Here is a 25,960-nt window from a genome sequence, read left to right on the forward strand (position 1 = left end):
GTGTCTGTGTTTTCCAAGCGGGACTTTTACGTGACCTTACCCAGCGATGCGTCCATGGATGTTCATCCCAACAACAGAGTGAATCATTACGAAGTCAAACTACCCTTTCCCATTCAAGTGAATCGCCAAGAGTGGGAAGTCGCCGTCAGTGAACTTCATTTTCCCATGACATGGTACAATGTGTCGTACCCCTTCAACTGGTTTGTCCTTCATGTGAACTTGGAACGCATGACCCGGACTTACAGTTCAACAGCACAGGATGCGACCGTGACAGAAGAGAACCCAGGCATCATCAGAGCCGTCAGCGAAAAGGTCATTATTCCAGAAGGAGCGTATACCAGCCGCCAACTGGTCCAGAGACTGAACATCTTGCTTCAACGCACCTGTACACGACTGTTGGAAAAGCATACAGCAGATGTTCGAGGAGTATACCTAGCAGATGATCGAGGTCGTTTCACCGTCACCGCGAACTACCCCAAAGAAGACCTCCGATTTGACATGCGTGGCAAAACGCATGTCAACTTTTATGCTCCCACCCCGAAAGACATGTGCAGAGCCATGACGGGTTCCCCCTGCAGAACCTCAAGCCTACCTGGCCACGATGCCTTCAAGTCTGCCTACACCACCCGATTGGTGTTGCCTGCTCCTTTAGTACGTATGCTGGGATTCATACAGCTGCCCATGGTGGACGAAGCAGAAGAAATAAGCCAAGTCTCTGCTCAGCCTGTCCAGGTGGCTGTGTTTGACCGTCCTCTCGTCGTGGGTGTAAAGGAAGCACACCATCTGGCTGGTTTTGATACCGTGTACGTCTACTCGGATGCGGTGGAAGATCAAATCGTCGGGGATACCATGGCTCCCTTACTGATGTATGTCCCCGTGTCGCGCCAGATGATGGAAGACAGCGTCGTGATCAAAACCCCTCAGCACCTACGCTACATGGGATTGCGTCAGGGAACCACGGATACCATTCGAATCTATTTAACGGATGACGTAGGACGTCTTGTGCCATTCCAGAGTGGGAAGGCCATCGTGACACTTCATTACCGTCCCCGTCGCCTGGGTACGTACTGAGACTCAACATGGTAGGCCACCAGTGTATCAGATACCGCAGCGGCAGCGGTTTGGGTGGACAGCAGCGAGGAGGCAGCTTAACCGTGTACCGAGGACGCATTCATCAACGAGGGAGAGGTTTCGGTAACATCTTGGGAAACTTGGGACGTTCAGCACTCTCCATCCTCAAGACGGTGGGAAAATCCGCTCTCAAATCAGGCGTCAAGATGTTGCCGGGATTGGTGGAAGATATCAGTTCAGGACACCGAAGTGTGGGGGGACAGTTTGAAACATCATGGAAAACAAGCCGTACTCGCCACCTTGCGACAGCACCCACCACCACCACCAGGATCACCCGCTCGCAAACGAAAACGGAAACAGGGTGTGGGATTCACCAAGAAACGTAAACCCTTGTTTTGAGAGAAAGAGATAAAGACCCACCCCGATGGGAAAGGAGTTCAGTTCAACACCAGACACCGTACGGTCAAGACCTGTTGTGCAGACCTGTGGTCCAGACCTGTAGTCCAGATCAGTGGTCAAGATGATGCGTCGGGATGCCTGTGAATGCTCCAAGGCCCAACTGGATCTCTTTTCTGTGCCCCCTGTGGTGACGTCCGTCCAAGAAGGTCAGTGGATTCGATACAGCCCTCTGGCACCCCCTTCGGTCGCGGGCCCCCTCCAATTTAACATTGCTAACCCTGTGAATGCCTACATCGATTTGAGCCAGTGTTACCTCCGCATCTGCCTCAAAATCAAGAATACAGATGGTACGAATGCAGTTCATGATGGCGATGGGGCACTCGCCGTGTCCACGGTGAACAACATGATGCATTCCCTCTTTCGTGAAGTGCGTGTACAAGTGGGACACAACCAACTGGAAATTACTCCTTCCATGGGTACCTATCCCTACCGAGCCTATTTGGAAACGTTGCTGAGTTATGGGAAGGCAGCCAAAGGGACCCATCTCCAGTGTCCAGGATGGTACACCGATGAAGCTGGAAAAATGGATCACTTTAATGCTGGCGCCCAGAATGCCAACGCAGGACTTGTCGCACGACGAGGGGCCATTCTACCCACCCGAGACGTGGAACTGACAGGACGTCTCCACTGTGACCTGTTTCTCCAAGACCGGTACCTGGTGGATGGAGTCCCCATGAAACTAGAACTGATTCGCAGCCCGAGTGATTTCTACTTGATGAGTGCTGGAGATGTCGAGTGCCGATTTGAACTGACCAAAGCCGAGTTTTACGTGCGCCAAGTCAACATTGATCCTGCCATACGGGAACAACACGTGAAACACATGTCACCAGGAGTCACGGCCAAATATCCTTTGACCCGAGTCCAAGTCACAGCCCACGACATTTCAGGAGGAGGACGCGATTTCCACAAAGATCAACTGATTGGAGGCCAACTGCCCAAACGAGTGGTGTTGGGATTGGTGGACAATGATGCTTTTGCCGGCAGCAAGGAAAAGAACCCCTACCATTTCAAGCACAACAACGTGACCAGCCTCAAGCTGAAACTCAATGGGCAAGAAGTGCATGGCACCGAAATCAAAAGCGACTTTCAGAACAACAGTGCCTCGCTCAAACAGTTGTACATGAACCTGTTCCGCAACACGGGACACCTGTGGCAAGAACATCCCTGCAACCTCACCCTAGACGAATTCAGGAACGGATTCACTGTGTGGGTGGTGGATCTGACGGCGGATCTGGGCGCAGATGAAGGGTATAACTACCCACGACAGACGGGCAAGTTGGGACTTGAACTTCAGTTTGCAGAACCCCTACCACGCCCCGTCACGCTCGTCTGCTACGAGGAATACGAAAGCGTTTTGGAAATTGATCGGTTCCGCAACGCTCTGATGGTCTAAGGATGGACGACGACAGTGGCTTGACGACCAAACACTTGAACGCCTACGTACAACAGGATCCCCTGCTGCGACCCCTCTACCAAGGTACCTTTGCCCGAGATCACTTTGCCACCACCGTGCTGTGTGAACAGCAGAAGGGACATTATCCTAAAGCCTACATTGTCAACACGGACCCCAGCCATCTCCCAGGACAACACTGGGTGTGCGTGTATCGCCCAGCACCAGGTGCCATGGACTACTTTGACAGTTATGGACTCCATCCTTACCAACAGCATCCAGACTTTCGGAATGTCATGACCTTCGCCGGATGGCTCCAACAACAGTGGAATCATCAATCACTTCAACCCTGGTTCAGTGCCTCTTGTGGGATGTACTGTTTGTATGTACTGGCTCATCGTGCCCGTGGATGGTCTTTTGACGAAGTGATGGAACAGTTTGATCCCTACGATACCCTCGTCAATGAAGAACGTGTAAGACGTTGGTTTCAACCCACACGCCTGACAGACAACAACGCTGGCCATGATCCACACCCCTGCCAAAGGACACAACCTTATCGTTCTGATGTGATGATGTTACAGTTCTGGACCCGGTTGTATCAAACTTTAATAAAGCTTTAATCGTTAATTAAACTATGATTAGTTAATCATTGATTATCTTCAGTTGCATGAAACCCTTAATAAAGGAATCCCCTTCATTAATCCATCATTAAGCTAATGAAGCTTTGGGGGTATCATTAACTCGTCATTAGCTGTATCAACATGGCATGGATCTCTACACTTTGAGCTTCTGCAAATAGATAGGATTTTTGGTTTTGGTTTTTTTAAATTAGATATAAAATATGCCACCCTTCCACAAAGTCACTGAAAATAAAATAAAAATTACAAATGCAAATACGGACCCGAGCCAAAAAAATTTGCCACTTAACTTAATTTCAATAGACTTACATGTGAATTTAGTGTAGAAAACTCAATTTTAATTTAATTAATTCTGGTGGAATCGGAAAATTCTGTCGAAATTATGTGGGTGTAGCTGAGATGATTACTGTGCTCACTTTAATTAGGACCCAATGAAAATTAAATTCATGGAAAATATCTATGCTACACAAAATTAACATACCGTATAAGTCACATTACTAATACTGTTGACACAGGCCTGTATTTCCTCAAGCGCTTTTTATTTGATGTAATTACATTACGAGTTTTCGATGATAATTCCCTGAAATATTCTAAATTTTAAAGCATAATTAATAATAACAGCAGCGTCAAATGCTTCTGTCTGTTACTAACTTTGCTATATTTTTGCACAACCTTTTTAATATTGTCGCTTCTTAAATATTTGCATTGTGAGAAACATAATAGGAAGCGTATGCAAAGTGTAACGGGATGGGTTCCATGTACAAAAATAGTAACAGGGGGACTTCACTCTTGTGAGAAAAGAGTGAACGGCCTTCACATTGATTTGGATATTCGTTGAAAGAGGACGCACGTTATGTACAGCGGGTGAAATGTGATTGAATAAAGTTCAACTGCATTGTACAGAAGGTAAGAATATGAAATGAAACTGTCCGCAATTTCGACATTATGTTTTGAAGTCGCAAGCTAGCCTATGTCTTCGTCTACTTGCTATTTTGTTTTAATACTTGCATCGACATACATAGAGAATACTACACGAGGTCTCATTACATACGAATTATACGAAACGAGTGTCCTTCCTATGGTATCTGACCGAGCGAAAGCGAGGTCAGAAACCATAGGAAGGTCACAAGCTTCGTATAATTCGTATGTTATCAGACCGAGTGTGGTATTTTATGTATTACCCACGTTTTACATGCTTTAAATTGACAAAATAGCCCACTCCGGCCACACCGTTGAAACATGCGGAATCCGAATAAATATCCATGATTTTCTCGATGGAAGAGAAAACAGGCTTGGGACATGGACCGCCACCTGTTTTTTTCGTTTGAATTTTTCTACCTGAAAACTCTTTTTTTTGCATTTTGAAAAATATTATTCCATTTTGTCTTGATTTCTTTGGACGTCCTATTGCTTACCCCAAGGCTATTGATCTCGGCCGTTATTTTGTCCCATATCTGCTTCTTTTTGTCATTAATTATGGAGTTGGTAAGTTTGCTGTTTAGCACACCGATATGATCTTCAACTAGATCTGTTAGAAGTTGTATTTCACAACTTTCAAAGTTTTTGCTGCGATTTCTGAAGGCAGCCATGATGCAGACGATCGATGAGTGTTTACATGCAATGCACCATGGATAATAATTAGGGGATTCCCCTAAGTTAATCATGGTTTAATGACGGGACCTTTATTAGAGGCATACTTAGTTAATGGGTGTTTAAATAAGGGTTTATACAACCGTATTTAAACACTTCATTAACTAATCAAACATTAAGTATTTAATCAGTGATTAGTGTTTAATTGATGATTACATAAGTACGTGTTGATACAACCGGGTCCTGATGTTACAGTTATGATGTTACAGTTCATACCGTTTGTAAACAAAAGATCAGGGACGCCCCTAATCCTGTCTCTTTTGTCAAAGTGTTCTTGTTAGCGGGGGAAATAAAACGTTTGAAAAATGTCAACCTAGTGTTGTTGTTATTGTTGTTGGCATTGAAATGAACCTTTCTTTTGTGAGAGATGGATGGCCCTGAAAAGGGCCGTTTTTTTAGAGTGTACCTCACTCAAGGGACCACAGTTGGGTCATACATTGGCAGGGATGAATGGTCATCTTTGTTTTCACGGGGCACTTGCTCCCATGAGTTAAACGCCTGATATAAGTGTCCTTCAAGACAGTGCCAGGGTAGACACATTGAAAGGTGGCATTGTACTCAATGGTGCCATTGGCGTAGACAGGTAGACAGCCATAACATCGTTGGCACTGCCATGCTGGTAAGGGTGGTGATGCTGTCTCCAAGGACATGAGTTCCAGATCCCAGTTTTCTCCAGACATGATTGCTGGTTGTAACACTGCTTCCGCCACCAAGCTCATCATATATAGTGAGAGCTCAGCCAATCCAAGGCCATGGGGGCGCCACCACCTCACGATCATGACGTCATCGGTACTACGTCATTACCCTCACGCGCGACCATGACGTCATGGATACCACGTCATCGACGACACGTCATCGCTGTCTCGTCGCCCATATATAAACTCCAGCATGGATCAGTGAGGGCTATCTTGATGCAACATGGATACAAGAAAAGTGAAAGTCATGCGACCGTCGCCTTACAGGAAAAATTGTGGTAGACGGCAATGCTTGCGATGCAGCCCTACCTTACAAGGGAAGGCTGACATCAAAATGGAAGAGGCAGCAACAACACCTGCAGAACCGATACCAACAACGGTAACAGAAGCAGCGGCAGCCCCACCACCACCTACGACAGGAGACACGCTAGCGCCACCACCACCAACAACAACAACAACAACATTACCAAAATGGTCATCCCAATGGCGACTAATTATCTGCCCTACCTGTTTTAAAGCGTATCCCTCGAATCGCTTTGATGTCGTTCCAGGAGCTGCCTTCTACATATGCCTCTACTGTGGAGAAGGCATCATCAAGAGAGGGCAGCAGCAACACGATGATGTGTGCCCCGGAAAAATTATTTTTCGGGGTCTCCAACTCCTCTGTGAATGCTAACCTGCCTGGTTCACATACCAACGGCCCTTTTCAGGGCCACCCACCTCGCTCGAAAGAATGCTACATCCAATGTGTTTTAACCACAACACACACACACACACACACACACACACACTTGTCTAGCCACGCCATCGTCCGCCTCACCCCTCTCTCTCCCCTTCCCTCTCCTTCCTCTCCTTCCCTTCCCTTCCCTCTCCGTCCCGTCCCGTCCGCCGCTCGTCCGTTCCGCCATCTTGAAACGCGTCTACGCTCGCGAGATCCCGCGAGAGTCCACGAGATCCCACGAGATCTCACGCGATCCCACCGGATGGGACGCCATCTTGAAACGCGTCCGCCATCTTGGCCCGGAGGTGACGTCATCGTCATGCGCGCGCACCCACCGGAACCGGACGTGACGTCATCGCCATGCGTACGCACCCGCCGGAACCGGAACCACCGGAACCGGAACCCGAGTGATCTCCCCCTGATGGCGGTACATCCGGTCCCCGTGGGCGTCGCCATCTTGATCCAAGATGGCGGCGCCCATGGGGACCGGATGTGCCGCCATCTTGAAAAAAGACGCCAGGGAGACGCTGTACACTACTATCCGCGTAAGAAGCGACTAACGGGATTGGTTGGTCAGGCTCTCTGACTTGGTTGACACATGACATCGTATTCCATTTGGGTAGATCGATGCTCATGCTGTTGATAACTGGACTGTTTGGTCCAGACTCGATTATTTACAGACCACCACCATATAGCTGGAATATTGCTGAGTGTAGCGTTAAACAACAAACAAACAACAATAACAGCCAGGCTACTGTCGTACTGCCTGTTTCCATGAAAATTATGTAGTTTCAGACTAAGCGTTAATTACAAGCATATATGCATTTGTAGTTCATTTCACAAGCAGGTGTACAAGACTGTCTACTTAATGATGTTTATTTATGATGGCATATTTGCATATTTTAGTCAATCAGATAGTCACATCAAGTTTTAGCTTTATGTAATGCTGATTACCGTTGAAGCCACAATTACATCACCCCAAAGGGGAGCATCATTTGTATACACACGTGGAATCAATCAATCAATCAATCTATCAACCACCATTCACTCAATCACTCTTTATTTACAGAACCGAAAAGGCCATTGGCCTATGATACATTTCTACGTACAGTAGCAAAGGGTGAATAGAAATAAATATATCGTAAATTATTTCACATATTTACTGCAAGAGATCTGATATTCATTGCATGGTATATACACATTGCAAGATACTTTGTGATTGTTTGATTTTGAGATGACACGATGGTACAGAATTTGCGTATTCATTGGTTAGTGCTACTGCATGTATGAATGTACTATATAGAGAATACTACACGAGGTCTCATTACATACGAATTATACGAAACGAGTGTCCTTCCTATGGTATCCGAGGTCAGATACCATAGGAAGGACACTCGTTTCGTATAATTCGTATGTAATGAGACCGAGTGTGGTATTTTATTTATTACCCACGTCTTACATGCATTAAATTGACAAAATAGCGTATTTTTGTTATGTTTTTGGTTTCAAACCGAAACCGGTTTCATAAAGAGGTTGCGGAAGAATTTTGTACTGTAGTACAATATTTGCATGACGTCACACTGTAATGACGTCACTGCCTTGGTAACCGACGTCACGATGCATGTCAGTTGTCATCGCCTCGTACAGCCTTCTACAGTAAACTACTCCGTAGCACCTCGTTTCTTGGTTTCCAGTTGCTTCATTCGGCTAACATCCCTGGTGGAATCATTGCGTTTATGTTTTTCGACGGATATAATGTCTCAGTTCGACTCACAATTAAACAGCGACACGGCAACGTTCGCAATGTTTACATTCCCACACTGCATTTAAGTTGTAGAATGAATGGATTCACGTGTTTGTTATGAATAAAAAAATAGTTACAACAGAATGTGACCTAATGGAGAGGTCATCGGTTATCCAATCAAATCGTTGAGAATCTCAGGTCAAGTCGTTACGACACAGGTCAACGCGATACGACACTCGTGTGACGTACGAGATTAGTATGCAACTACCCATACGTTGACCTCGTGGGTAATAAAGGCCTATATGTCCTTTTCAGTATTGTAAATAAAGATTGATTGCACGTGGATTCCATATTACCATATTAGAACTATTCACCAGCGACTTATGTTGGTCATAAGAGGACGGATCGGGGGCGTGTGGCTGGTTATTGGATGTGATCGTACCCATAGGCGGATCCAGGAATTTTCAAAGGGGTGCGTGTGCGTGTGTGTGTGTCCCCCCACCCCCCTCTGGATCCGCCAATGGTACTAGCCCGACTTCGGGATCGTTGCTCATGTACTATCAATCACTGGAGTTTCGGGCCCAAACCCGACTTTGTACACCTGGATACCGTGTCGTCATGTTGCTGGACGCTTGTTGAATGCTGTGATAAACAACGCACAACAACGACAGCAACGGCAACAACAACTTATTTATGCTGGATGACACGTACGCCAAAGGCTATTAAAAAATATTTATCTATGGGAAACCAGAAACGCTTATTCAGGATTATTTTGAACATGTTCTTCAATGGTGGTAAATCATGTACATGTATGTCAATCAGGTTATTTAAATCCAACACTGTTTATGATTGCTCAAATTTTTAAAATGATAAATTTAATGAGATTTGCAGTATTTATTTATTCTATGCAGTGTTAGTGGGCGGAGTGATAACAACTCCACGTGTTTGACCTCTTTTGACCCACGACCTTCACCCCTGCTATTTATGTCCGACAGGGTTTCTGAAAGTCGTTCTCACAGTTCGCCCTGCCTTTAAGTCAAATTGAAATTCGAAAATGTTTCGGACGGCTGAGAGACGCATTGAGAACGCAGCAAGACGCGTAGGATGCCTTGCTCTCAGAGGAAAGACGGGAGAGAAGATGTGCACGAGAGGGAAGGTGTTGACAGTCGCAAATATGAACCCTTTCGTTAAAACGATGGAGTATGCTGTTCGCGGTCCCATCGTGATCAGAGCTGGCGAAATAGAACAGGAGCTGGCAAAGGTGACAAATTTTGTATTTATGTCATATTTATTATCGTGCTAAAGTTTACCAAGCATGCGAAGCAAACGTTAACAGCAGGTAGTGGGTCGGGGAGTGATGGCTGTACCAGAGTTACGTCCCCTCCCTAGCGCCAACTCTTCAGCCTCAGGTGTTTGTGTTCATTCATGTGTGATCAAAGAGACATAAGAGTAGTTTCACTGAAACGTGAACACCTGTGTGACGTCATACTGACGACACACACCTGATCATTTGATACATAAGTTATTCAAGGCGCTGTTAGAGTAGACACACCGTGATAGTTTTTCACTTTCCATGATTTACTTCTTTGTCAAGTTCAGTAGCAGATTAAAACATACTGTGAAACCTTGTGAATCAAGACATATGCATTCCCATGGAAATCACCTGCATTAACATTGTTTTTGAGAAATCTGTTAAAAGCATAAAATAAGAGGTAGCAAGCAGTGTCTAGGGTCAGGTTTCCGGACTGGTGAGGTCTCAAAATACACACATGCAGTGCTTCAAGATTGACAGTGGTCTAGGTCCTCTTTTTAGACAAACGGGTGGTCAGGCTCGCTGACTTGGTTGACACATGTCATTGTATCCCAGTTGAGTATATCGATGCTCATGCTGTTGATCACTGGATTGTCTGTTGATGTTGATTCAACACGCCATAACTAGTGATTTCCTTTAGCTTGATAACGTTGTAGACTATACATCAAAACATGGCTCTAAGTAATAAACAAGAAGCTGTCCATAAGTTGGAAGCTTCATTATATGAATTATTAAAAAGAAATAATTTGAGAATCCGATTCCGCTTCATGATACCCTTTCATAATCCACCCAGTAACTGTAACGAGTATGTACCTTCCACCCTTCAATCCGACTTTTGTATCTGATGCCATGTGCGCTGTACAACATGTGCTCTTGAGTGAGGGTGTGTGTGACACATTGATGCCATGAAGCTGTATTTGATACCTGAACCTATGAACTGAACTCTTGAAACCAGAACCAGCATTTACTATTTTTCATGAATATATTGCCTTTTTAGGCATTTGCTGTCCAGTATTTTGGGATGTGTAACAGTTAATGCATAGTCTGTGTTATTTAAAGACATGCTAAATCAAACATTTTGTGTTTTAAAATACACTTAAGTGGTTCTGGAACTGGCATGTGTACAAAGATCTCTTTAAAATTAGCATCAGACTTTTGAAACATGAATTCCATGAGAGTGATATATTGAAACATATTAGCAACCAACAAATGTTAGATTGTAAAAGCAGAGCAGTATTTACCAGAGTTTCAGAATTCTCATATTGGAGCACCAGTGACACATTCTGACCATGCAGATGGTGAAGCTTCTTTCTTTTCAAGAATTACTCTCATGTGTATTCAGGATTAATGTACTTTTACACCAATCAGCTGATAAATATATTGTTACTGAGCTAATGAACATGCTTAAAGTACAGCATGAAACAAAATTTCATAGTTTACCACAGCTAACAGCTGAAAGTTTCACACAGAAATGCTGACCCTCAGAAAATTTGCTTGACACCTGCAAAACATTAATTTTTCAAACACTTTTGTCAGAAATATTCTGTAACCTTATTGTCCTTTCATCATGTTGATATGAAATGGAACCAAATATAATATCTTGCTATCAATACTGATTGTAGCCAGTTTGATTACTTTGATTACTTTGATTTATAAATTCACTTAAAATCTTCACTCAGTCAGGTAATGGGTAAGGCCCATTGGTCAGCACTCTGGAAGAATACCTGAAGTGCTGCAAGTCGTGATGTTTGATCTCTTTTGTGAAACCTGGCCCCGATTTCTCGAAACAAACTTAAGTCTGAGTTTTGACTTAAGTCTGAGTTTTTACTCAAATTTGAGAAAACGCAGGAAAATGCATTTCCCAGAATAAACTGAAATCAATATTAAACTCAAACTTAGCAGACAATTTGAGTTTGGTGGATAGATTACTTAAGTTGTTTGGGCTTTTTTTAGTTAAAAAATGCAGTTGAGTTAAAAATTCAGCTGTTTCAAATTGTCAAACTCAGTTTGAAATTTGAGTAAAAACTTAAGTTTGTTTCGAGAAATCGGGGCCAGGAGCAAGTAGAAATGTATAAATAGGGCAAATATGGGATCTGAACAGACAATGATAAGTTCCTGGTCCTACTAAGGGGCACAATTGTGTACAGTGAATTCAGACTTCTTACATGACTGGAAAATGGGTCTACTCCCATTTGTGAGATCTCCCAGTTGTGAGACAGTGGAGTAGGTAATTAGCAAAGAAAACACACCTTACTCCCCTATCTGATAGAATGGATTAACCCCAGCTAATTATGGATTAGCTATTTAACTGAATCTTGTGGAGGTAACTTAATGAAACTCTAAAAGGTAAAGTAATTAACCTACTCAGGTAAAGGGCTTTAAAAAATAAACACTTTGTGTAGGTAACTTCGTGATCATTTGAAAGAGAAATTAATTTACCTACTCAGATTTACGTGTTTGAAAAATCTAGCAATAACTGTTGTAACAATAATTAATCCAAATGTATTCATTAACCTTTGACTGCTCTTTCCGATCACCATTATGGCAGGCCTTCAACAAGTAGAATATATCACCAGTTCACGATACTCTTTTTCAGTATTTCAGTATCTATTGAAAACAATAAATGCTCTTCAACGAGCAATGTCTTCTGTGTTAATTAACTCATTAATGAACTATGCCTCCTGCGGGTACTCTTCAGCAACAGGGCTGTTCCCACTTTCATCATAGGGACGGGGAAGCACCACCTGTGTGCACTGAACCATTAATTAGTGTGTCTCACAACTGGGAGTTCTCACAACTGGGAGGACACCGAGAAAATGTAGTTGTTAACATAGTTGAGATCAAGATCCAGGGAAATATCAAGTTTTGTACCTTGCTATGCTTGCAGGGTGTAAAGAAGTCTTTCCCTGATGTCATCAGAGCCAATATTGGTGACTGTCATGCTGTCGGACAACGCCCCTTGACCTTCATCAGACAGGTGAGTATGGATGTCAGTATCATCAGACAGGTGAGTAATGATGTCATTATTATCAGACAGGTGAGTAATGATGTCAGTATCATCAGACAGGTGAATAATGATGTCAGTATCATCAGACAGGTGAGTAATGATGTCAGTATCATCAGACAGGTGAGTAATGATGTCAGTATCATCAGACAGGTGAGTAATCATGTCATTATTATCAGACAGGTGAGTAATGATGTCAGTATCATCAGACAGGTGAGTTCCGATGTCAATAGCATCAGACAGGTGAGTACCGATGTCACTATTCATCAGACAGGTGAATACCAATGTCAATAGCATCAAACAGGTGAATACCGATGTGAATAACATCAGACAGTTGAGTACTGATGTCCATATCTTCAGGCAGGTAATGATGTCAATAGCATCAGACAGGTGAATACCAATGTCAATAACATCAGACAGATGAGTACAGATGTCAATATCATCAGGCAGGTAACAATGTCAATAGCATCAGGCAGGTAACGATGTCAATAGCATAAGACAGATGAGTACTGATGGCAATATCATCAGGCAGGTAACGATGGCAATATCAGACAGGTGAGTACCGATGTCACTACTTATCAGACAGGTGAATACCGATATCAATACTTATCAGACAGGTGAATACCGATATCATTACTTATCAGACAGGTGAGTACTGACATCGATATCATCAGACAGGTGAGTACTGATGTCAGTATCATCAGGCAGGTAATGATATCAATGTCATCAGACAAATGAGTTGTGATGTCATTTTCAAATACTGATGTTGTTACCAGACAGGTGAGTAATAATGCAATTGTCAGACAAGGACGTGTACCGATCTCATTATCATAAGACAAGTGAGTACCAAATGATTAGATTAGAAAACACAATCAAACTATCCCTTTCCAGATGTCGCGATGCTCTTTGGTCTAATGAAATGTCACTCAGACATGAACTCAAATGTATGACTTTGATCTTAGTTTAGCGGAAATAAGAACTAAAATTCTTTTTTAATGTGAAGGGAATAAAGAATTAGTTAAACTGAACAGTAATCCCTGTTTGTTGTACATAATTGATGTTTTGAATACATTGATGTAAACCTTTGACCTGTTATCCCACCAGGTGTCGGCTCTGTGCACCTACCCTGAACTTCTGAATGATCCAAAAATGCCATCAGATGCCAAGCAGAGAGCAAGCAGGATACTGAAGGCTTGTGGAGGAGAGAGCATAGGTGAGAGAGAGAATGGGTGAGATAAGAGAGAATAGTGAGAGTGAATGGGTGAGATAAGAGAGAACAGGTGAGAGAGAATGGGTGAGATAGGAGAGAACAGGTGAGAGAGAATGGGTGAGATAGGAGAGCATTGGTGAGAGAGTAAATTGATGAGACAGGAAAGCATAGGTGTGAAAGAGAATGTAAGAGCATAGGTGACAGAATAAATGAGATAGGGGAGCATAGGTGAAAGAATTATGTAATAGGAGAGCATAGGTGAGAAGATAAATGAGATAGGAGATCATAGGTGAGAAGATAAATGATATGAGAGAGCATAGGAGAAAGGATAAATGTAATAGGAGAGCATAGGTGAGAGGATAAATGAGATAGGAAAGCATAGGTGAGAGGATAAATGATATGAGAGAGCATAGGTGAAAGGATAAATGTAATAGGAGAGCATAGGTGAGAGGATAAATGAGATAGGAAAGCATTGGTGAAAGGATAAATGAGATAGGAGAGCATTGGTGAAAGGATATATGAGCTGGAGAGCATTGGTGAGAGAATAAATGAGATAGGAGAGCATAGGTGAGGAGATAAATGAGACAGAAGTTCTGACCTAGGAGAGCACCATTGAGGTGACAGTATGGCAGTGAAGAAGAGTACAGGTGAGAGAGAGCATTGGAAAAGAGAGCATGGTGCAGAGATCATTGGTGAGGTCATATGTTACAGAACAGTGGTTAGAGAGTATATTGGGAGAAAGGTGAGTCAAGAGAAAGAGCATTGAGAGAAAGAACGTTGGTGAGAACATGCAGGTGGAGAAAACTGATCCTGTTCCACTTAGTCTTGATGAAATGTCATTATTCAGGAGCCTACAGTGACAGTGCTGGTGTGAGGGTGATCCGTGAGGATGTTGCCAAATACATTGCCGCCCGTGATGGACACCCATCCAGCCCTGATGACATCTTCCTCAGCACGGGGGCCAGTGATGGAATAAAGGTCAGGGAACAGTCTATCTCAGAATAGCTGAAATATTTTGCTTAAAAAAATATATATCTGCTTCTAAATATTGCCACTTAGGTCAAATAAATATTGAGAGAAGTGGAAAGACGTTACACCAGAACAGATTTTGAACTCCCATATAGTGAAAATGTTTTTATTTGTAAGAGACAGTTTACAAAGTTAGACATGCATTATACCAAATGCATATCTGCCTTGTGTTTTTGATGCTGCATAGTGTTGTAGAAGATGACAACTTGAATAATTAAATGAGTGAGTGAATGAGTTTAGTTTTACACTGCTTTTAGCAATATCCCGGGAGAACTAGGCTTCATGTAAAGTAACCATGTGGGGAATCAAACTCGTGTCTTTGGCTTAATGAGCGAATGCTTTAACCACTAGGCTACCCAACATACCCCCAAAAAGAGTACATGCATTTTAGCTCCATGGATACCAAGATACAGCAACAGGAGATGTTTTCTATTGCAGAATGTCATGAAACTGGCAATGACGGGAGAGACTGGGAACAAACGTGCGGGAGTGATGATTCCGATTCCTCAGTACCCATTGTACACTGCAACTATAGCTGAATACAACGCTCACCCGGTAAGTACTACACCCAGATCTTATTGTATACAATAACTATAGCTGAATACAGTGCTCATCCTGTGAGTACAACACCCAGGTTCTGTTGTACGCAGCAACTAAGTCGGAGATGTCATGGAAGCAACTAACTGACATCTTCTAATTCAATACAAAACATCCAAATGCACTAGTATGACATTCTATGTATATATTTAATTTTCTGGTTACATGAATATTTTATCTCAGATTGGCTACTTCCTGGATGAGGACAACGGCTGGACGCTGGACATTAATGAGTTGAAGAGGTCCATCTCTGAGGCCAGGGCACAGTGTCAGCCTCGGGCCATCGTCATCATCAACCCTGGCAACCCAACAGGTGAATGTCACTCCTTCACTTGAACTTCGTCCTGATATGGCTGAAATATTGAAGTATTAACTCACTCACTCCTCAGTTGAACTTTGTCACAGTATGGCTGGAATATTGCTGATATGATGTAGGGGTGGGCGATAATACCGGTTAACAGGTATATTGCAATTCGAACTTCACAATACGATATATTGTGGTACACTTTTCACGAACTGGTTCACGCGATACGATCGGTCATTTTGATGATGTAGTCAAAACTACTAATAACATTTGTATTTCCTTTATATTATTATACATTAATAGTTTTGAGAATGTTTATTAGTCATAAAATTGCATTTGCGTGACTTTTAAACCATATAAATAAAAAAATAGATTGGTACCGGCACTCGTAGGGATAAACACACCAGAATGGCGGACCCCACTGCAGACGCTTTTCCTTGAGTTCCAAACTTTAGAGCGAAGTCTTCAATTTGGAAACGTTTTCAATTGATCTGTTGTACGATTACATCTGAGTCCTGACAGTGGTCAGTGGCATTGTTTCAAAAGAAAGAAAACAGTAATTTCATTACCTTAAACCATGTGTTACACTTTCACAATATATTGCAATATGAAAATTTTGGCAATACCCAACCCTAGTATGATGTATTAACTCCTCACTCCCTTTTGAACATCTCAGGACTTGGTGCAGGTAGGAGGGGATAGAGGTGGTAGCTGAGAGGAGTCAAACAATATGTCAGTCTATCAAGTGTACTGCAGTTGTTTGCCCTACGTTTGCTATGTCGATAGGAATTTTGAAATGTCATTGCATTGTTGACACTATACTTAACAATGGTTACTGCGAAGTATTTTCATAAGTAAAACATACAGTATTTTTAAGAAAATTCATTTTTACAGTTAAATTTCGAACCTACCATTTGGTCATTACAAGATTTGTGACTACTTTTGATTAACATTACTTCCCTTTAGTTTGAGATGCGCAAGGGAGAGAAAGGTCTGACTTTGACATTGTCATCAAAATTTTATTCATTTTTCCTTATCCTGACTCATGCTTATTATGCTTTTCTCCTTCCTCTATGCGAATGGTAGTGGAACACTTCAATCCCTTGTAGTTCCCTGAAGAGGACGTAAAAGTTCACTCACCCATGAGTTGCCTCCCTTTTCCCATGCAACAGTCATGTGACCTGCCATGCTTGTCACTCTCTCCTTCATTGCCCAAGCATTAAAGATGGTTTAACACTAGCACAAAGGTATTGGGTACTTTTGTAATAATATCACTATTGTGAAAATAACCTGAATAGTCACCCTAGTTGTTGAAACAGAAGTCTGATTAGACAGGTGATGTTACACACCGTGATTATATGTGTCTGAATACATGACCCCTGATTGTAGGCCAGGTGCTAACGAGGAAGAACATTGAAGACATCATCAAGTTTGCCAAGGAGGAGAACCTACTGCTGATGGCTGATGAGGTCAGTAGTGTCCAGTAATGAATGTTATTGACCAGATATGTATGGAATAAAAGCAGTATTTACCTTCAGGAAATAGTCAGTAACTATTAATTTGTTAACACACCTGTACACCAGAAGTGTGTATATCGTTGTTTGATCGGCGTCCTAGAAGCCTGTTATGTACCATGGGCCGGTGGACATCGTAATGGAGCAATCATGAATATCAACAGAATATTGAATTATTTCTCTGAATTGAGCCATCTTATAGTTGATAGATAATTGCTCTATAACATTATACCATCGGGATAACATCATGCATTATTTGTCAGGAACTAACTGACCATTCTGAATGTTCATTTTCTACAATTAAGACTGTCAAACCATATGTCAACTTACAAAATTATAGAGTGAGTGAGTGAAATTAGTTGTACGCCGCACTCAGTAATATTCCAGCTATATGGCGGCGGTCTGTAAATAATCGATTCTGGGATCAACAGCATGAACATCGATCTACACAACTTGGATACGATGACATGTGTCAACCCAGTCAGCAAGTCTGACCACCCGATCCTGTTAGTCGCCTCTTACGACAAGCATTGGTTACTGAAGATCAATTCTAACCCGGATACAAAATTAACAAGAAGTAATGTCATTCTATTGTTGCTGCAGTTGATTCCGAGTCAGAAATTCAAGTACCATTCTAATTGTGCTTTTTAACAAGTAAAACTGACAACTATGGGTCAAGATACAAAATACAGCACTGTACCTCCATGTTGATGTAGGTGTATCAGCACAATGTCTACGCTGCGAACTCAGAGTTCCACAGCTTCAAGAAGGTGTTAATGGAGATGGGGTCGTCATACAGCGACATGGAGATGGCGTCGTTCATGTCCACGTCTAAAGGATACATGGGAGAGTGAGTGTCTTTATTAGAAATATCATAGATAACAATTTGTTTATTACACATTACAATAGGCCTATTTTAGAATTGAGTTGCTACATCTCAAAATATGCCAGCCTTTAATCGACTTAAGGTTAACAGCTTGCACAAAACTAATAGTAGACGCTTAGTCCATGAAAAAATATAATTTTGATAGTAACAAATAAACCCATTTAAATTGAAAAGGAGCCCCAGTCAGTTGGGAGATTGTAGACTTGCTTCATTTAGGACTTAAGCATTGCAGGGAGGGCTGGGCAGTAGGGAAAATAATGTGGTTCAGGGACTGTGAGACAGACTAAACTAACAGATGCACAGGCATCTAACTGAGGAAATATGATTCATGTCATGTTTTCCCACCCTCTCATTCATCCAATGAAGGAGCAAGAATAAGTTTCTTCTATTTTTGGGACAAAGTGTATGACCTGGGCTTCAATGAAAGGGCCACATGTATTTCAACTCTAGCTTCTAATAGAGGAAATATGGTACATACAAATGAAGCCAATTATACCCCAGATAAACATACAGCAGACTGTAGTCCGTCATCTGTCTAAGCTGACAAGACATTTTGCTACCTGTACAGCTTCTATACCTGTATAATATCAAATGATCTGACAATTTTCCTTGGTACTGAGCCCAGTTATACACAGGGCTCCAGATAAGGGCCGTATCGGCGTATGTACGGATAAAAAATATGCACTATACGGTAGGAAATAATTTAGAAAACGTAGCAGATATGCACCACAGCAATGGTGTATGGTCTTAGAATCATTTACAGACATATTTATCTGAAAAAGTATTGTTTTATTGTTTATTGACCTGTTTACACAAGAGTAGCAATGTTGTGGTGCATATATGAAACGAAAAACAAGATTACTGATAGTCCATTAGCTTCCATTCAGTACTCTAAATGTACACTTAAGGTTTTCCAGTACTCAATATTGAACAAATAAGGAGTACATACTCCTGATGTTGAAAAATTATCTGGAGCCATGTATACAGTCTGCTTTAAGTGGCACCATTGGTGTATAATTATGAGTGATGGATATGCTACATGTTACAGGAGACTGTTGTATGCAAGGGATCATGACATGATTTATACAATAGATTAAATATATGATACAGGTGATGGTAAATAGACACATACCGGTGAATTAATATTAATGTCCCATAGACCGCATCGGAAGACTCCCTGATCCAAATGGTTGGATGAAGAGATAGATAGTTTGCTTTCTGGACTTGGTGCGTCTTCCAGTTGTGAATATTATAGGGGGTGTTACAAGGTTTGTTTGAGTAAAATTTGGGGTAAGAGTTCTGCCCGTAACCCCCGCTTGAAATGTATTCTATTTATTAGGATTATTTCGAGGGTTTAGGGTCAGGTTTGGGGTTAGATTCTAGGGTTAGGTTTAGGTTTAGGGTTAGGATTTAGGTTTAGGTACATGCTGTTTATAAAAAAAACATAGGCGTATATTCTTAGGCATATAATGATTAAAAATATACGGGGGTTACGGGCGGAAATCTTTCCAAATTTGGATCAGTTTGTGCAAAGTATTCTTTCTGCTTAGTAAAGAGACCCACTTGAAAATCAGGGAGCCAGTCAAGTTGAATCTAAAATGTGAAATATCAACATCTTAATGTACATCATTGGTCTCTAGGGATGCAGATGAGATTTTGTTGTCTTGTCGCATGTGGTCCTATACGATTGTAACAAGGTTTAGGATGGTTGCAGTAAATAAAGATTTAATTTATGCCAGTTATTATGGATATTTTATGTTAATCTCTTTTGTAACCATTCATCTTTCATTTATGTTATTTAACTTTTTGTTTCTCTCCATACATTACAACCCTTCAGTATTGTGTGTTGCTAGGAGATGGAGAGGTCTGTTTGACTTGCTCATTATAACATGTAAGCATGTAGCAGAAAGACTTGAATTGTGACCATGTTTGGCAGCTTGACTCATGTGAGTTTCTAAGACTTCAGACCTGTCCTTAATGAAGCACAAGTAACACATGTGGTCTCACCTTAGGCAAGTGAGTTTATTCAAAATTGTCTCTGTTCACCCAGCAGAACCACCTCCGTGGTGTAGTGGTTAGAGCGTCCGCCAGGAGAGCGGAAGGTCGCGGGTTCTATCCCCGACCGCGTCATACCAATAGACGTTAAAATATGGTACTTGTTGGTCTCTGCCTGGCGCTCGGCATTAATGGGTACAACAAGGACTGGTCGGCTCGGAGTCAGTATAATGTGTCTGAGTCGGGTATTCATGCTTCACTGCGGCATGGTATCTCAGTGGGCTAGCACTATAAAACCAGCTTCAGTCTGGGCTAGTACAAGCAGCCGCACACTTACACATACACACGCATATACGTTGTCATATGAGCGAAATATTCTCAAGCACGACTTTAACCCAATTTCACCTCACCTCACCCAGCAGAAAATGTGTACCTGTCGGGATAAGTAATTTGACTATCTTAGTGACTTGAGCATGAAAAGTGCATGCATACAGGCGATTTATGAATGTGCATATGTAGTTGTAGCCCAATGATAGTAGTCATGATGTAAGTACTGTGTTTTGATTGGTTTAGATGTGGATTTCGAGGAGGATATTCAGAGGTCATTAACCTTGACCCTGATGTGAAGGCAATGTTAGTGAAGTCAATCTCGGCAAAACTCTGTTCCTCTGTGTCAGGCCAGGTGAGTAGGTTATTGTCCTTCCACTGTATGAACATCTGTTATGCTGTTCAACATCTAAGCCATGTTTTAAAGATTGTTTAAATTACATTTCCTTTTCCTAACATTACAATATTTAGTTTTAATAGTATTTGATTTGGATTTGAAAATGTGATGTATCTGAGAGTTTAGTCTGAAAAGTTGTGTTGTATTCAGTCAGGCAGATTTAAAAAAACAGTATTTTAGAAAACCATGTAAAATCCTTTCTTCTTTAAATTTGGAGGTATTTTAACAATTGCATTAAATATTAAGACGGACTATTCTGCCGATGCTGTTGTCTGTCTCCAGTTTTAGTCGAGGCATTGAAGCTAGTGACCTGTGTGAAACTAACACAAACGTTTAAGGTAATAATTAACTGTGTTATAAAGTTACAAGTGGTTGGTCTTTGCAAGGGTTACTGATTTGCCCCGGGCGTCTCTCTGTTAAATGTTACTCACACGCTGGCCTCATGTGTTGCAGGCTGTGATGGATGTCGTGGTCAACCCACCACAGCCCGGTGAACCATCATACGAGCTCTTTAACAAGGTGAGTTAGATGTGACTGAATACTGAGATGTTCGGGCTTATGCCAGTCTTTGTGCTAAGAACACTCTGGGAAATTGGGCTGTAGCTGATTGTGTATCATCATATCCCGTTGCGACCAAGATGCGACCACTAAATTTCCTTTCATCTTATTGGCTGAGTTGTCACTTGGACGAATTGACACAACACATGTAAGGTTAATGTAACAATTACTGACCTCACTGGGCTAAAAATAGAAAGGTAAACCCATAACGTAAACTCCTGATTCTACACATCTGTTGCTACTGCACAAGGTAGGCATTGCTTACGTTGATACTGATTCCGAGTTGCTTCCCTTTCCAAACGGCAGACGAGGGTGATAGATGTAATCAAATGTATTGCTGAGAAAGTTTTGTCATCTTGTCAAATGAGGCGAGAAAATCTACGTGGCAGGGAGATAAATTGAGTCAAATTGTCACAATTGTTCAGCTGTAGCAGTCTTATTGCAGTGCTCATCATAGAACCAGTATAAACCAGTACTTTGTTGTTTGATCTATGTGAGTATTTGTCTGATCTCCTCTACAGGAAAAGACTGAGGTCCTGAGTCAACTTGCGGAGAAAGCCAAGATGGTGACCAATACCTTCAACTCCATGGAAGGTATACGTTGTAACGAGGTGCAGGGAGCCATGTACGCTTTCCCGCGGATCACACTTCCACAGAAGGCCATCCAGGCCGCCAAGGTAGGCCACCACTGTGTCACAGTACATGTAAATAGGCCGCATGGCTACCAAGGTAGGTCACCACTGTGTCACAGTACATGTAAATAAGCCGCATGGCTACCAAGGTAGGTCACCTGTGCATGCAGGCTGGAGATGACTAATCTGATGCTGTAATCTTGACTGTAGGCCAAGGGACAGGCCCGGATGCCTTCTACTGCTTCAGTCTGCTGGAGGACACTGGGATATGTGTGGTGCCAGGAAGCGGCTTTGGACAGCTGCCAGGGACATTCCACTTCAGGTGAGCGAGTGTGTGAGTAGATCAAGTAGTGAGTGAATGAGTGAGTCTTGTGAGTCAGGTAGTGAGTGAGTCAGGTGAGTGAGTGAGTGAGGTAAGGGAGTGAGTCAGATAGGTGAGGGAGGAAGGGTGTGAGGTGAGTGAGTAGGTATGTTTACGACTGGACATGTTTACGAATGGGCTCTGTCTAAGTGCAAATGGGCACAGAGATGAAAATAGTCTGGGACTATTACCAAGGGAAGATAACTCTGAAATTCCAAACATGGCTACTCCTAGAATATCCTATATCCCGTGGGGAAAACAGCTATGCAGTCATTCCCTTTTTAAATATGTTTCAGTGTTGAAAGTTGCTGATTCTTTAGGTCAAAGTTTATGTTTAAATTGTGCTTTGCATAGTTTAGCGAAGTTTCAAAGTTTAGATGGTGCCGCCATTTTCATGCTTCGAAATGCGTTTTACTACGCACAATTTGATTGGTTTGCCACGATTCTTGGCAATAATGGCATATGGTAGGGGTACAAGTCTTCTTGTAGGTCACGTAAAGAGGTGAGTAGTTACGAATGTGGGTCCTCTATATGAAGCTTCATTGAAATTTTCAAAATGTTGGCAAAACCCCTGTTACCTTGGTAGATATGACCATGGCAAGTATGATGAGTTTGAAAAGAACTGGTTTTCTTCCTCAGAACCACCATTCTTCCTCCTGTTGCCAAGCTGGGCGAGATGATGGACAGGTTTCGGGAATTCCACGACAAGTTCCTGTCCAAGTATTCCTAGGTCACTCTCACAGATAGAATGGACAGACACAGACAACCTGAACAGACAGACATAAACAGTCAGACAACAGACAGTATGATTCCACAGTACCTTCCTCTAAGTATTCCTAGATCATGCTCATACACTGCCGCTGATGTTGACACAGACACAGAAACAGTCACAGTCACAGACAGTCACAGACAGAGTCAGTCACAGACACAGACACAGCACCATACAGACTGAATGCTTCCTCAACAGATTCAAAGTTAAACTACATTAATCTACATAATACTTCAATACATCTCCTTCGTTTATTGAAACATCACTCTCACAGACACACAGACATACATGTCAGAGAGGCAGACACAGATCACAGACTGAGAGGCGGACGCAGACAGACCGACCACAGATAATTTGTTTTAGAATGCAGTGCAGCTGGATGAAGAGTTATGAAGTTTCTGGAGTTGAGAATCTCACACTGGGGCTGGACCCATGTTACAGAGTGCTTCACACCAGGAAGTATAGTGTAGGTACCGTAAGTGCTGGAGTCACATACACAAGACATAACTGGCTGAACAAGTCTTGGACATCCAAACAGCTCCGCAGTGCACTGTATAGGAGATGTCTAGGGGTTCACAGATGTTATGAAATTATGTCTGAAGATTTGAAACATTGTTTTACACAATAAATGTGTGTCCCAAAGTGATTGCATACACAATAATATTCTTTGAACTAAATTCTTGATGAGAATTTATAAAGGCCTTTTAATTGAAATGTAAACACTTGAAATTAGGTATTGGGTGTTCCCTGACTTCGTTAGTTGAGGTAAAATCTTATTACGTGCACCCTTTTATTGATTCATGTTTTAATTCTGTGTCAAGTTTCAACTGTAATATTTTGCATATTTTACAAGAATCTGGCCTGATAACTAAATTAATTAGCATTACATACAATACATAGTATATTGTTGGTGAGGTATACTTTGATGTGTGATGTGTGGTATATTGTTGATGTTAATTGGATATACTTTGATGTGTGATATATCATATATATCCTACTGGATGAGTAGGAGGGATATATCCTTGTGGTTATGTTGAAATGCAATGTATGGGAAGGATTTAAAATATAACATTGCTTCACATGAAGTGGAATTTAGGAAGTGGTGCAGATGGGTCATCTCCGTTCTGATAATCGAGCAATAAAACAGTCTTCAGAAGTAGAATGCCAGTATTTTTCCAAAGAATGAATCCTATTTGTTAGCCAAAACTAATTGTCAGTATCTGTGGGAGTGAGATGATGTAAAAGAGTAGATAGATGTGAGTGAGTTTGTTACAAGGTGTGCTGAAGTGACTACATCCCATAGCTGGTGCTATATTTCCTGGACATCGATCTGCTGGGTTGTTCTACCTGCTGATGCAGCTGTCAAGTTTGGAGGGATCTGGTTCTTTGTTTCTTCAGCTGTATCCTACAATACCTTACACAGCTTTTTATACCCAACACCATAAAAAAAAATATAAAAAAATACCTAAACGTTTGATCATTTCGTTTTGTCTAAAAATTGTCCACTTTGTTTGCCACTGTCAGTGTCACACTAGTGCTGACATTATTCTGAATTTATACACAAAATATTCTTTTACCCTTATAAGGTATGATAAACTTTGATGTATTGAAATGATCAATTGCAAGGTTACCATGGTAACAAAAAGCTTCATTCTGATTTACATTTTTGACCAGATATTTCTTACCTTTTTTTCTATGTGTGGAAAGTGTAAAAGCTTGGAGTGTATAGTAATTTAATGCAAATTATAGGTGCTGTTATTATGAGTGCTATTATTGAAGATATGTTGTTCATTGTTGGTTTTTGCCTCATGTAATGTCAATTCTTTACACACATTCTAGTACTGATATACAAATATGTATATTTTATATTATTGTTAACAATGAAATAGTTGAGATGATTCCACATTTTGAAATACCTGTAAAGAATTCCATATGAAAAGCAGACAAACTCCCCATACTATGTAGATAGTTTAAGTGTTACTGTTATCATACTCAATGTATTTATTACCCAGGGGTTCACACAAATGTTGTTTTACTCCAATCCCATAAAAACAGATACGTTACTTTGAATTCGTACCTCTCCAATCCCATAAGAACAGATACATTACTCTGAATTCGTACTTCTCCAATCTCATAAAAACAGATACGTTACTCTGAATTCATACTTCTCCAATCCCATAAAAACAGATACGTTACTCTGAATTCGTACTTCTCCAATCCCATAAAAACAGATACGTTACTCTGAATTCGTACCTCTCCAATCCCATAAAAACAGATACGTTACTCTGAATTCGTACTTCTCCAATCCCATAAAAACAGATACATCACTCCAATTTGATATCTCTCTGCATAAAAATCTATATACTTTTCCACAGCACGTTGTGTCAGATAAGTGTTTAAGTTAATAATCAGTGTTGTTGCTCAGAAATACTTTGCAGGAGTAATAGATGTATTTTATCAGGGAATACTGAATACAGAAAGGGGCGTTATTATGTTGCTGTGGATCCTGCTGCTTCTGTGCATCATGGAATAACCCACAAACAGTTGCTATGACATGTATACAGTCAAATCCCGATGAGTTGAATACCGGTGTCTCGAATATTATGCATAACTCTAAGTACCTGTCGGTCCCGACTATTCCCTGTTATAGTTGTCATCATTTGATTTCCGGTTACCCTCATAGACATACCTATGTCT

At 41.6% G+C, this 25,960-nt stretch overlaps 1 protein-coding gene and 2 long non-coding RNA genes across 4 annotated transcripts; 2 read left to right on the top strand and 1 right to left on the bottom strand.

The window, feature by feature from the left end:
• Positions 1 to 9,335: 9,335 nt before the first annotated feature.
• LOC124278342 (alanine aminotransferase 2-like) lies at positions 9,336 to 24,469 on the top strand. Of its 2 annotated transcripts, none has more exons than XM_046714065.1 (13): positions 9,336 to 9,629; positions 12,568 to 12,657; positions 13,789 to 13,897; positions 14,742 to 14,872; positions 15,362 to 15,478; positions 15,704 to 15,833; positions 17,214 to 17,293; positions 18,055 to 18,188; positions 20,793 to 20,901; positions 21,397 to 21,462; positions 22,023 to 22,191; positions 22,356 to 22,455; positions 23,134 to 24,469. In XM_046714065.1, exons 1-13 carry the CDS (start codon positions 9,423 to 9,425, stop codon positions 23,222 to 23,224), a joined length of 1,533 nt encoding a protein of 510 aa, XP_046570021.1. In that variant the 5' UTR covers positions 9,336 to 9,422; the 3' UTR covers positions 23,225 to 24,469. The 2 variants fall into 2 exon arrangements, with proteins under 2 accessions (XP_046570021.1, XP_046570020.1); XM_046714064.1 differs by having other exon boundaries at positions 22,023 to 22,178; positions 22,344 to 22,455.
• LOC124278344 lies at positions 13,963 to 14,376 on the top strand. Its single transcript, XR_006899067.1, has 2 exons — positions 13,963 to 14,122; positions 14,153 to 14,376. It is a non-coding gene; the product is annotated as an uncharacterized LOC124278344 (long non-coding RNA).
• A 660-nt stretch (positions 24,470 to 25,129) lies between the features above and the next one.
• On the bottom strand, positions 25,130 to 25,736 carry LOC124278343. Its single transcript, XR_006899066.1, has 2 exons — positions 25,429 to 25,736; positions 25,130 to 25,340 (listed from the first exon to the last, which is right to left on the bottom strand). It is a non-coding gene; the product is annotated as an uncharacterized LOC124278343 (long non-coding RNA).
• Between the last annotated feature and the right edge of the window lie 224 nt (positions 25,737 to 25,960).

This window comes from Haliotis rubra, unplaced genomic scaffold (genome assembly GCF_003918875.1).
Source record: "Haliotis rubra isolate DU_JTF1 unplaced genomic scaffold, ASM391887v1 Scf235, whole genome shotgun sequence".
NCBI classification, from domain to species: domain Eukaryota; kingdom Metazoa; phylum Mollusca; class Gastropoda; order Lepetellida; family Haliotidae; genus Haliotis; species Haliotis rubra.